Here is a 14,112-nt window from a genome sequence, read left to right as displayed (position 1 = left end):
GTCTCCATAGAAGGGGCCGGTGTCTGTGAAAAGGGAGTGAACCTGCGGAATGTGAGGCCATGGAGAAGAGAGGGGCCAATATAGCCATATATACCTATTTTTTCACATGTAATTATATGCTTCATTATTCAATTGATGATGGACAATGATCTCCCAGAATGACAGAGTGGGTGTGAAGTGCCACAGAACAAGTGACACTTTTGGACAATGACATCCTGGGTCGTTCCTATATGACCAGTATAAATCTTTAAACTAAACTCTGGAAAGATAGCTCTATGATGGCTCTACTTATAAAAAATGGAACTGAGCCTTTAAATGTCTCCATAGAAGGGGCCGGTGTCTGTGAAAGGGGAGTTAACCTGAGGAATGTGGCCCTGAGGATGCAACAGCAGAGGAGAGAAAGCTGTAATGTTAACCCTTTCAGACGGGAAGGGTTGCTGGTTGAAAAACAGGGAGTCCTGAATCTATAGAGGGAGATCTTAAAAAAGAAACTATATAACAATTAAATGTTTGATGTGTACAGTAAAAGTTTTCAAAATGGCATGCTTATAATTGAGTGTCAGTAGAGAATAATACTAAAAGAATAATGTGTAAAAACTGTTTGTCTGGAGGGATTCTTTAAGAGATACTATGGAGAGGCCTCGTGCATGGTACGATGTCACGTGGTCACCACAGACAAAGCCGTTGTCTGTTTTGAAGGAAAAAGGGACTTTCTGTTACTTAAAAATCACTAGGTAACTAGCAGTAACGATAGTACAAAGAAGGAGGAGTCCATAACGAATTATGTATTGTATGTTGGTTTGCTAAACAGAAATGACGACCATTTGACATCACTGTGTTTAGACCAATCAGAAATACGGTACAATATCAAATAAAAGAGACGGTTGCCGATTCAAGAGGCAGACTTTTTTGAGAGATGAGAAGAATGGTGCTTGACACTGGGCACAAGCCGTGCATGATGAGATGTTCTGTTTTCTGCTTATTTTAAACTGAATTGGGTGCTTTCCACTTCAGTCTCTTCTTGTAACTAGCTTTTTCTAATTAAAATTACCTCTTTATAAATATGATTTGTATCCTTTCTTCTGACCAGACGACCGGGTAAGCATGAAATGTGTTTTGCCTTGTAACTTCACCCTATTGCGTTTTGATTAATGATAAAAACTTTAGAAGTGGGGCTTTATCCATATGGAGGCCTAAAGAGAAAAATGTCAACCACGCGGTCCCGTGTTGCATTTTTGATTAATGATAAAAACTTTAGAAGTGTGGCTTTATCCCTACGGAGTAAAAGGAGACATATGATTATGTATTAAGGCAAAATAGAATAAGTGGCTTTATCCCTGCATTAAGGACTAAAGGTGGATTCTGTATAATGGGATTATCAAGTAAAGCCATATAGTGATAATACGTGTACTTAGGAGACATATGATTATGTATTAAGGCAAAATAGAATAAGTGGCTTTATCCCTGCATTAAGGACTAAAGGTGGATTCTGTATAATGGGATTATCAAGTAAAGCCATATAGTGATAATACGTGTACTTAGGAGACATATGATTATGTATTAAGGCAAAATAGAATAAGTGGCTTTATCCCTGCATTAAGGACTAAAGGTGGATTCTGTATAATGGGATTATCAAGTAAAGCCATATAGTGATAATACGTGTAACGGATAAGGGAAATGGACCTCATCTAATTAAAGAGAGTCCGTCCCAGTGCAAATAAAATAAAAGATTCCGCAACTTCAATCACTCGACCTAAGGTCGATGACTGACGGGGGTCGGAACGGTGCATTCGCTATCTCTTGTCGGTCAGTGGTAACAACAACATTTTGTAGACTCGTTTGGTTCTGCGTGTCAACCACTTCGCAGGACGCTGTTTGATGTCAAGATAAGCAGACCAATGAGTTATGAAGTTATCGATCTGACCTAAGAGCAAGCGTGGGCATTCAACATTAACCCTGTCAGCCACTAGACACAGCTAACCCTGTCAGCCACTAGACACAGTTAACCCTGTCAGCCACTAGACACAGTTAACCCTGTCAGCCACTAGACACAGTTAACCCTGTCAGCCACTAGACACAGTTAACCCTGTCAGCCACACAGTTAACCCTGTCAGCCACTATACACGGTTAACCCTGTCAGCCACTAGACACAGTTAACCCTGTCAGCCACTAGACACGGTTAACCCTGTCAGCCACTAGACACAGTTAACCCTGTCAGCCACTAGACACAGTTAACCCTGTCAGCCACTAGACACAGTTAACCCTGTCAGCCACTAGACACAGTTAACCCTGTCAGCCACTAGACACAGTTAACCCTGTCAGCCACACAGTTAACCCTGTCAGCCACTAGACACAGTTAACCCTGTCAGCCACTAGACACAGTTAACCCTGTCAGCCACACAGTTAACCCTGTCAGCCACTAGACACGGTTAACCCTGTCATCCACTAGACACAGTTAACCCTGTCAGCCACTAGACACGGTTAACCCTGTCAGCCACTAGACACAGTTAACCCTGTCAGCCACTAGACACAGTTAACCCTGTCAGCCACTAGACACAGTTAACCCTGTCAGCCACACAGTTAACCCTGTCAGCCACTAGACACAGTTAACCCTGTCAGCCACTAGACACAGCTAACCCTGTCAGCCACTAGACACAGTTAACCCTGTCAGCCACACAGTTAACCCTGTCAGCCACTAGACACAGTTAACCCTGTCAGCCACTAGACACAGTTAACCCTGTCAGCCACTAGACACAGTTAACCCTGTCAGCCACACAGTTAACCCTGTCAGCCACTAGACACAGTTAACCCTGTCAGCCACTAGACACAGTTAACCCTGTCAGCCACTAGACACAGTTAACCCTGTCAGCCACACAGTTAACCCTGTCAGCCACTAGACACGGTTAACCCTGTCAGCCACTAGACACAGTTAACCCTGTCAGCCACTAGACACAGTTAACCCTGTCATCCACTAGACACAGTTAACCCTGTCAGCCACTAGACACGGTTAACCCTGTCAGCCACTAGACACAGTTAACCCTGTCAGCCACTAGACACAGTTAACCCTGTCAGCCACTAGACACAGTTAACCCTGTCAGCCACTAGACACAGTTAACCCTGTCAGCCACTAGACACAGTTAACCCTGTCAGCCACACAGTTAACCCTGTCAGCCACTAGACACAGTTAACCCTGTCAGCCACTAGACACAGTTAACCCTGTCAGCCACTAGACACAGTTAACCCTGTCAGCCACTAGACACAGTTAACCCTGTCAGCCACACAGTTAACCCTGTCAGCCACTAGACACGGTTAACCCTGTCAGCCACTAGACACAGTTAACCCTGTCAGCCACTAGACACAGTTAACCCTGTCAGCCACACAGTTAACCCTGTCAGCCACTAGACACAGTTAACCCTGTCAGCCACTAGACACAGTTAACCCTGTCAGCCACTAGACACAGTTAACCCTGTCAGCCACTAGACACAGTTAACCCTGTCAGCCACTAGACACAGCTAACCCTGTCAGCCACTAGACACAGTTAACCCTGTCAGCCACTAGACACAGCTAACCCTGTCAGCCACTAGACACAGCTAACCCTGTCAGCCACTAGACACAGTTAACCCTGGTCCCCTGTCTGCCACTTTACCAGAGATATTGTAAACAAACCTACAGTAATCTCTAAACACAATATAAATATCAATCATGGTTTCATGCTGTCTTAAGCTTAACACCTAACTCTCTCTGGCTTGTGTACACAACATGAATGTCACCACTTAAGACACAGGTTGCCACTCATACGAGTAGGGTATATCTGCAGTGCCGCAACCCCCGGCTTGTACTGTGTGTTGTTTCCGGTAAAACCCGGAAGTAGTCAGTTTGTGCTGTTCATTTTTAACCCTAACCTTAACCCTAACCCTAACCCTAACCCGCAACACGGAATAAATGCAAATGCTGTCGAGTCCTCACTGCTTGTAAAAATAAACAGCACAAACTGACTACTTCCGGGTTTTACCGGAAACAACACACAGTACAAGCCGGGGTGGCAGCGGCACTGCAGATATGCTATTGACTAATACAGCTTCTTGGGTCAATTGACATGATAAATGTAACGTAAAAGATGCACAATGATTGATTGGCGATCGACGATCAGAAGATTGAATTCTTCAGCGACGGATTTCCTTTCGCTTTTTTTTTACCCCCACTCATGTTTTCTACTGTGTGGAATTTGATTTGAACCCTGATGAAAACCCCCTCCGGTTCTACGGTACCTGTGAGAGCGTTCTCCAGGTAGCCGAAGTGGGGGGGCCTGGTGATGGTGAACTCCAGCTCCTGGGTGGGACTGTCGGGGTCGGAGGCCTGGAGGTGGCGGGAGGTGATGAAGATGCCGTGCCGGCCCCCGTCCAGCTCCACCACCGCGCTGGGGCTCCGCTTGGTGGCCAGGCCCGGGGGGCTCCGGTCCACGTGCTCCACCTGGTGGAGGAGGGAGGGAACATCATGTCAAGACCTGGCATACCGTGCGGCAAAGGGAACCGCTCCCGCCTACCTCCGGTCAATGGTCTCCAACTACACACCCTCAAGACCCCTACGGTCTGCATCTTCTGGCCGCCTCAGACCTACTCCTATCCGAGCTCCGGGAGGGTCATCAAGGAGCCTTTTCTCAGTCCTTGCCCCACAATGGTGGAATGAACTACCCACCCCAGTTAGGACAGCCGAAACAAGTCCAATCTTTCGCCGTCGACTAAAGACGCACTTCTTCAACTTCAAATTATCTGAAATAATATATATATATTTTTAAATAAATAAAATAAAATAATTCAAATCTAACCCTAACTAACCTTACTGTCATGCACTTGTCCTAAGAAACTATAACCTACACTGTAGCACGCAACACTTTGATGAACATTGTTACTCAGCTGATAGAGTTGTGTCCTTCCTGATGACTTGTCGTACAGAACTTGCTGTCTTGTCGTACAGAACTTGTAAGTCGCTTTGGATAAAAGCGTCAGCTAAATGACTAAATGTAAATGTAAATGTCTATTTTTGCTGCTATCTATTTTATACTTATTTTATGTCTGCACTTTTATGCCAATTCTGTGCTCATTTTATGCATAGTACGTATTTTATTTTACTGCTGTGAAGCACTTTGAGCTGCAATTCTTGTATGAAAGGTGCTCTACAAATAAAGCAAAATTTCAAGCGAAGGCAAAATTTGTTTGATAAAACCTCTCCATAAAACAGGGACACGTCCCCAAAGACTTCAAAATTGCGACAGTGACCCCCCTGCACAAAAAAGGCAGCAAATTAGACCCAGGCAACTACTGTACCGCCCTGTTTCTATTCTTACCCCCATCTCGAAAGTCATGGAAAAAATAGTCTACGAACAGGTCAAAAACTACCTTGCGAAAAAAAAGCTAATCTACGAATTCCAATCTGAACATTCAGAACATCCCACTCGACTGACACATGCCTTCTCTATTTGGAGGACCACATCAAACAAGAGGTGGACGCGGGCAAATACTGCGGCATGGTCATGCTGGACCTACAAAATGCTTTCGACACTGTCAATCACTCCATTCTGATTGATAAGCTAAAAGCAATTAGTTTTGATAGCTTATCAGTGAGCTGGATGCAATCCTACCTTGAGGGGAGAGAACAGATGGTGGAGGTAAACGGTACCCTATCCCCCCCCTCCTCCCAGTGAGCTGCGGTCTTCCACAAGGAAGCATACTAGGACCGTTACTGTTCCTAATTTATGCAAATGACATGTCATCAGCTTGTGACTGCAACTTGTTCCTGTTCATGGACGACTCAGCCCTGCTGGTCTCTGACAAGAACAAGTTACAGGTTGAAAAAACCCTCAGCTCTGAACTCGGCACAATCTGCACCTGGCTCGCTGATAACAAACTATCATTACACATGGGTACAACAGAGTCCATTCTCTTTGGATCAAATAACAAACTCAGCAAGACCGACGGCTTCTCAGTTACAGTGGGTGACAATATTGTCACAAGGAAAAGATGAAATTACCTACCTGGGTTCCATCCTAGTGACAAAATGGCAACCAATGTAATCAAAAAAGTCAAACAACAAACAAGATTCTTGTACCGGATCTCTGGTAAACAAGAATACCCTGAAGACTCTGGCAGGAGCACTCATTCAAGGGTACTACGACTATGCTTGCACCTCATGGTACCAAAGCACCTCAAAGGCACTAAAATCAAGATTACAAACATCTCAAAACAAACTGGTCAGACTACTGCTTGACCTTACTCCTAGAACCCACCTCACCCCTGCACACTTTGACATCCTAGGATGGCATAGAGTAGACGACAGAGTACAGCAACTTGCAATGGGCCTGGTCTACAAGATACACTACACGACCGGGGTGCCCATGTACATGTCGAAATACTTCCCAAAGGTCAGTGAATTCCACGACCACAACACCAGAGGGAGCTCCACAAATCATGTGTTCAACCCAGATTCGGCTCAAACAAGGGACTAAACACGTTTCGCAATTATGCCACAACAATGTGGAACGCCCTACCCAAAGCTGTAAAATAATGTGAATCCCTACCCACATTCAAAACCGCTCTCAAAGAACACCTGCGGGAGACTGCAATTCGAAACTGGCCCCTGCAAATGTCCTAACCCAACCCCCTCCAATGTACAGTAAATGTCCTAACCCAATAATACACAAGACCCTCTTCTTGGGACCAAGTAAGGTTTCGTCGATAATCCAATGTACAGTTACCCCCACCACCCCGCCTACCCAACCCCCCCCCCACCCCACCCACCCAACCACCTCCAATGTACAGTTTCCCCCCCCCACCCCACCTACCAAACCCCCCCCCCCCCACCTACACAACCTCCTCCAATATACAGTTTCTATGTCAAATGTATATACTCTCTTTTTAGACTATTTTTTGTATCACAAACGGTACTGTATTTGTAAATCTGGTATGTCATAAATGTATAGATGTAGCAGTACTGTCTATATGTCATGTATGTCATGTATGTCATATGTTATGATGAATTGAAAATGGGGGACCCTGATGTAAACAAGACGAAAGTCTTTCTCTGGTCTGCATCCCCTTAACAATTGTGTGTATTGAGCCGTACTGTATTGTACCCATTCTGCAATCTGTTAATACAATGTTCAATCAATCAATCAATCAATCAATCAATCAATCAATCAATCAATCAATCAATCAATCAGAGAGAGAGAGAGAGAGAGCGAGAGAGCGAGAGAGAGAGAGAGAGCGAGAGAGAGAGAGGGAGAGAGAGCGAGAGAGAGAGAGCGAGAGAGCGAGAGAGAGAGAGAGAGAGAGAGAGAGCGAGAGAGAGAGAGAGAGAGCAAGCACATTGACGGCCAGCAGCCTTAAATCAACGGCTGTGAAACAGAAGTGCAGTTCCGTCGTGTTGCCACCAGAGAGCGCTCCGATTACGTGTGTGATGTTCGACTGAAGTCAGTTCATACAAAATGCTCTTTACTCAACATGCAAGGACAGCTTGACAACAAGAGCAGTCAGCATAGTTTAGAGAATATCCACGATACGTGCAATAGTACGATTATGATTCAATAACGTGAGATTCTGCATGTAGGAATAACATGTTGTATTGTGACATAGATGGATTGTTTCATAACTGTGTCAGCATTGAGCCTCTGAAAAATGGGTCTTATTTTGAATGTGTTTTGCAAAGAAACTGGTCTAAATAAACGTTTTATTATTTATCTTACCGTGCATTCATTAAAACACAATACAGTATCCATTGGTCAGTTTAAATCTATAATGGCAAACCATTTCACCTCAGTCTGTAACTGTTTTGATTTATTTAATTGTTTAATTGATTGACCTTGTTGGCGGTAGTGAAGCCATACTTGGTAGCTAGAATAAATGTCTTCGGTAAACAATAAGACGCATGACTGCTCACTTCAGTTCACTCACTGTCAAGTGAGGTTTATTGGCGCTCCTTCAATATATACAACGTTACGTGAGACGTATGACGTCACACGACGTGAACGTGACGTCATTATGTTATGCAGGTGAGTGTCGATGGGATCAAACACTCAACAGACCTTTCTGTTTTTATATTGTTTTTTGTATTATGTATTAGGATAATACATTATACTAAGATAATACATAATTATGTATGATGTTGTATTGTGACGTAGATGGATTATTTCATAACTGTGTCAGCATTTTAAGAGCCTCTGAAAAATGGGTCTTATTTTGGATGTGTTTTGCAAAGAAACTAGTCTAAATAAATGTTTTATTATTTATCTTCCCGTGCATTCATTACTCAGTGGTGGGTATATGACACACCAGGATTTGAATGAGTTATTTCCTTCCCTGCCTGGCTGCTCCACACCCAAGAGCAAAACATTACTTTTACAAACTGGACAGCGCAGCTAATCGATTAATTGAAACGAATGTATCGCTTGTGACATCACAAAGGGCAAGACTTCTGGACAGCTTGTTTAGGCTTGTCAATCCGAAGACGGTAAAAATTACTTTAATAACTTTATTTGTATAGCACTTTTCATACAGAAATTGCAGTTCAAAGTGCTTCACAACAGTAAAAAATACAGGCATAAGCAAAAAAAAAAAAAAGATAGAGAGGTAGCAAGGTAATGTAAATCACTGTTTTTCAGTAATACAAATAATAAAATTGAATAGATTAGATAGAGTAAAAAAGTTTGGTTTGATTCAGTTTAAAAATAGGCTAAACATAATAAAATAGAACGGGCAGTAAAAAGTGTGATCAAATTGTTCAATAAAAAATATATAACAACAGAGCAGGGCTTTACAAAGTTCTAACATACAACAGAGCAGTGCATCGCTCTTAACTTTGAGTTTCTTTACAAAGTTCAGTTTTGAATTACAACAGAGCAGTGCTCTTAAAATTACAGTGCAATAGTGCCTAGGAGGTAGTGAGATAGAATTAGCATAGAACCGACACATGAATTTGATAGGCAGTGTATAAAAGTAGGCAGGGTAAGAATAGTGCAGGTAAGTACAATTTGTGTCAGGATATCCCTGATGTTTCATTGAAATGCCTGAGCAAAGAGATTTTAAGCTGTCTTTTGAAGATATCTAGCGAGTTGGCTTCCCTGATGTTTTGGGGTAGTTTGTTCCACAGTTTTGGGGCGTAGTTGATAAAGGCTGCATCACCGATCCACTTTTGACTGTTTCTGGGAGCCTCTAGTAGTCCAGCAGCTGATGATCGCAGTGTTCTTGCTGGCCTGTAATCTATTAGAGTGTTGGCGATGTCTCCTCGCTGCCACAACAACATCTCTGACCGACCGATCCACACTAAACACCAGGCAGAACCTCGTCTTGACCTTTAACCCTTTCACTGCCACACTACAGACGGTTAACCCTTTACTATCACACTACCGAAGGGTTAACATGCTGTCGTGTGGCAGTGAAAGGGTTAACCTTCTGTGTATTGTCGCAGTGAAAGGGTTAACCGTTTGGTGGTGCGGCGGTGAAAGGTTTCAACTAAACACCTAAAACCTAGTCTTGACCTTTAAACTTTAACTCTGTGATTTTGACAGCGTTGGACCCATAGATATCTATAGAACACTAGATAGCTTAAGGCGGAGTCACCAGCGTCACTGAACCGCCGCCATCTTGCTCGAGTCAGCCTTGAGTGAGGAGAGCTGCGCAGACAAAAATACTCATAACTCGCTGAAATATTGACGGATTTACAAACGGGTTGGTTTATTACAAGCATTATTAACGTGGCTATGATTCAAGCGGTTTGTAAAAAAAACAAAAAAAAACTGCCTTTAAGTAAAAAAGTAGACATGAATGTTATCAGTGCTGAGCTGCCTCGAGCAAGATGGCCGCCCTACGACGACGTCGCTCTACATTGGCCGGCAGCGCGGGTAAGCTATCTAGTGTTCTATATAGATATCTATGGTTGGACCTGCAACCCCTGGTCAAACCCCACGTGTCTGACATGAACCTCACGGACCCTGCTGTGTGTCACATGAACCTCACAGACCCTGCTGTGTCTCACATGAACCTCACGGACCCTGCTGTGTCTCACATGAACCTCACGGACCCTGCTGTGTCTGACATGAACCTCATGGACCCTGCTGTGTCTCACATGAACCTCACGGACCCTGCTGTGTCTCACATGAACCTCACGGACCCTGCTGTGTCTCACATGAACCTCACGGACCCTGCTGTGTCTGACATGAACCTCACGGACCCTGCTGTGTCTCACATGAACCTCACGGACCCTGCTGTGTGTCACATGAACCTCACAGACCCTGCTGTGTCTCACATGAACCTCACGGACCCTGCTGTGTCTCACATGAACCTCACGGACCCTGCTGTGTCTCACATGAACCTCACGGACCCTGCTGTGTCTCACATGAACCTCACGGACCCTGCTGTGTCTCACATGAACCTCACAGACCCTGCTGTGTCTGACATGAACCTCACGGACCCTGCTGTGTCTCACATGAACCTCACGGACCCTGCTGTGTCTGACATGAACCTCACGGACCCTGCTGTGTGTCACATGAACCTCACAGACCCTGCTGTGTGTCACATGAACCTCACAGACCCTGCTGTGTCTGACATGAACCTCACAGACCCTGCTGTGTGTCACATGAACCTCACAGACTCTGCTGTGTCTGACATGAACCTCACGGACCCTGCTGTGTGTCACATGAACCTCACAGACTCTGCTGTGTCTCACATGAACCTCACGGACCCTGCTGTGTGTCACATGAACCTCACGGACCCTGCTGTGTCTCACATGAACCTCACGGACCCTGCTGTGTGTCACATGAACCTCACGGACCCTGCTGTGTGTCACATGAACCTCACAGACCCTGCTGTGTGTCACATGAACCTCACGGACCCTGCTGTGTCTCACATGAACCTCACGGACCCTGCTGTGTCTGACATGAACCTCACGGACCCTGCTGTGTCTGACATGAACCTCACGGACCCTGCTGTGTCTCACATGAACCGCACGGACCCTGCTGTGTCTGACATGAACCTCACGGACCCTGCTGTGTCTCACATGAACCTCACGGACCCTGCTGTGTCTCACATGAACCTCACGGACCCTGCTGTGTCTCACATGAACCTCACGGACCCTGCTGTGTCTCACATGAACCTCACGGACCCTGCTGTGTCTCACATGAACCTCACGGACCCTGCTGTGTCTCACATGAACCTCACGGACCCTGCTGTGTCTCACATGAACCTCACGGACCCTGCTGTGTCTCACATGAACCTCACGGACCCTGCTGTGTCTGACATGAACCTCACGGACCCTGCTGTGTCTCACATGAACCTCACGGACCCTGCTGTGTCTCACATGAACCTCACGGACCCTGCTGTGTCTCACATGAACCTCACGGACCCTGCTGTGTCTCACATGAACCTCACGGACCCTGCTGTGTCTCACATGAACCTCACAGACCCTGCTGTGTCTGACATGAACCTCACGGACCCTGCTGTGTCTCACATGAACCGCACGGACCCTGCTGTGTCTCACATGAACCTCACGGACCCTGCTGTGTCTGACATGAACCTCACAGACCCTGCTGTGTCTGACATGAACCTCACGGACCCTGCTGTGTCTCACATGAACCTCACGGACCCTGCTGTGTCTCACATGAACCTCACGGACCCTGCTGTGTCTCGCATGAACCTCACGGACCCTGCTGTGTCTCACATGAACCTCACGGACCCTGCTGTGTCTCACATGAACCTCACGGACCCTGCTGTGTCTCACATGAACCTCACGGACCCTGCTGTGTGTCACATGAACCTCACGGACCCTGCTGTGTCTCACATGAACCTCACGGACCCTGCTGTGTCTCACATGAACCTCACGGACCCTGCTGTGTCTGACATGAACCTCACGGACCCTGCTGTGTCTCACATGAACCTCACGGACCCTGCTGTGTCTCACATGAACCTCACGGACCCTGCTGTGTCTCACATGAACCTCACGGACCCTGCTGTGTGTCACATGAACCTCACAGACCCTGCTGTGTCTGACATGAACCTCACGGACCCTGCTGTGTGTCACATGAACCTCACAGACCCTGCTGTGTCTCACATGAACCTCACGGACCCTGCTGTGTCTCACATGAACCTCACGGACCCTGCTGTGTCTCACATGAACCTCATGGACCCTGCTGTGTCTCACATGAACCTCACGGACCCTGCTGTGTCTCACATGAACCTCACGGACCCTGCTGTGTCTCACATGAACCTCACGGACCCTGCTGTGTCTGACATGAACCTCACGGACCCTGCTGTGTCTCACATGAACCTCACGGACCCTGCTGTGTGTCACATGAACCTCACGGACCCTGCTGTGTCTCACATGAACCTCACGGACCCTGCTGTGTCTCACATGAACCTCACGGACCCTGCTGTGTCTCACATGAACCTCACGGACCCTGCTGTGTCTCACATGAACCTCACGGACCCTGCTGTGTCTCACATGAACCTCACAGACCCTGCTGTGTGTCACATGAACCTCACAGACTCTGCTGTGTCTGACATGAACCTCACGGACCCTGCTGTGTGTCACATGAACCTCACAGACTCTGCTGTGTCTCACATGAACCTCACGGACCCTGCTGTGTGTCACATGAACCTCACGGACCCTGCTGTGTCTCACATGAACCTCACGGACCCTGCTGTGTGTCACATGAACCTCACGGACCCTGCTGTGTGTCACATGAACCTCACGGACCCTGCTGTGTGTCACATGAACCTCACGGACCCTGCTGTGTCTCACATGAACCTCACGGACCCTGCTGTGTCTGACATGAACCTCACGGACCCTGCTGTGTCTGACATGAACCTCACGGACCCTGCTGTGTCTCACATGAACCGCACGGACCCTGCTGTGTCTGACATGAACCTCACGGACCCTGCTGTGTCTCACATGAACCTCACGGACCCTGCTGTGTCTCACATGAACCTCACGGACCCTGCTGTGTCTCACATGAACCTCACGGACCCTGCTGTGTCTCACATGAACCTCACGGACCCTGCTGTGTCTCACATGAACCTCACGGACCCTGCTGTGTCTCACATGAACCTCACGGACCCTGCTGTGTCTCACATGAACCTCACGGACCCTGCTGTGTCTCACATGAACCTCACGGACCCTGCTGTGTCTCACATGAACCTCACGGACCCTGCTGTGTCTCACATGAACCTCACGGACCCTGCTGTGTCTGACATGAACCTCACGGACCCTGCTGTGTCTCACATGAACCTCACGGACCCTGCTGTGTCTCACATGAACCTCACGGACCCTGCTGTGTCTCACATGAACCTCACGGACCCTGCTGTGTCTCACATGAACCTCACGGACCCTGCTGTGTCTCACATGAACCTCACAGACCCTGCTGTGTCTGACATGAACCTCACAGACCCTGCTGTGTCTGACATGAACCTGACGGACCCTGCTGTGTCTCACATGAACCTCACAGACCCTGCTGTGTCTCACATGAACCGCACGGACCCTGCTGTGTCTCACATGAACCTCACGGACCCTGCTGTGTCTCACATGAACCTCACGGACCCTGCTGTGTCTCGCATGAACCTCACGGACCCTGCTGTGTCTGACATGAACCTCACGGACCCTGCTGTGTCTGACATGAACCTCACGGACCCTGCTGTGTCTCACATGAACCTCACGGACCCTGCTGTGTCTCACATGAACCTCACGGACCCTGCTGTGTCTCACATGAACCTCACGGACCCTGCTGTGTCTCACATGAACCTCACGGACCCTGCTGTGTCTCACATGAACCTCACGGACCCTGCTGTGTCTCTCATGAACCTCACGGACCCTGCTGTGTGTCACATGAACCTCACGGACCCTGCTGTGTCTCACATGAACCTCACGGACCCTGCTGTGTCTCACATGAACCTCACGGACCCTGCTGTGTCTGACATGAACCTGACGGACCCTGCTGTGTCTGACATGAACCTCACGGACCCTGCTGTGTCTGACATGAACCTCACAGACCCTGCTGTGTGTCACATGAACCTCACGGACCCTGCTGTGTCTCACATGAACCTCACGGACCCTGCTGTGTGTCACATGAAC

The 14,112-nt window shown here is 47.3% G+C and overlaps 1 protein-coding gene across 1 annotated transcript in view; it reads right to left on the bottom strand.

Moving 5' to 3' along the window:
• LOC311226146 (FRAS1-related extracellular matrix protein 1-like) overlaps positions 1-14,112 on the bottom strand; it is a gene marked incomplete at its 3' end in the record, with an annotated part of 90,177 nt that overhangs the window by 28,571 nt on the left and 47,494 nt on the right. The window contains exon 5 of the mRNA XM_084311520.1: positions 4,269-4,470. Coding sequence (XP_084167646.1) covers positions 4,269-4,470 — 202 coding nt within the window. The remainder of the gene's footprint in view (positions 1-4,268; positions 4,471-14,112) is intronic.

Source organism: Notolepis coatsorum, assembly GCF_963971535.1.
Source record: "Notolepis coatsorum genome assembly, chromosome: 3".
NCBI lineage: Eukaryota > Metazoa > Chordata > Actinopteri > Aulopiformes > Paralepididae > Notolepis > Notolepis coatsorum.
This window is presented reverse-complemented; position numbering and strand designations above follow the sequence as displayed.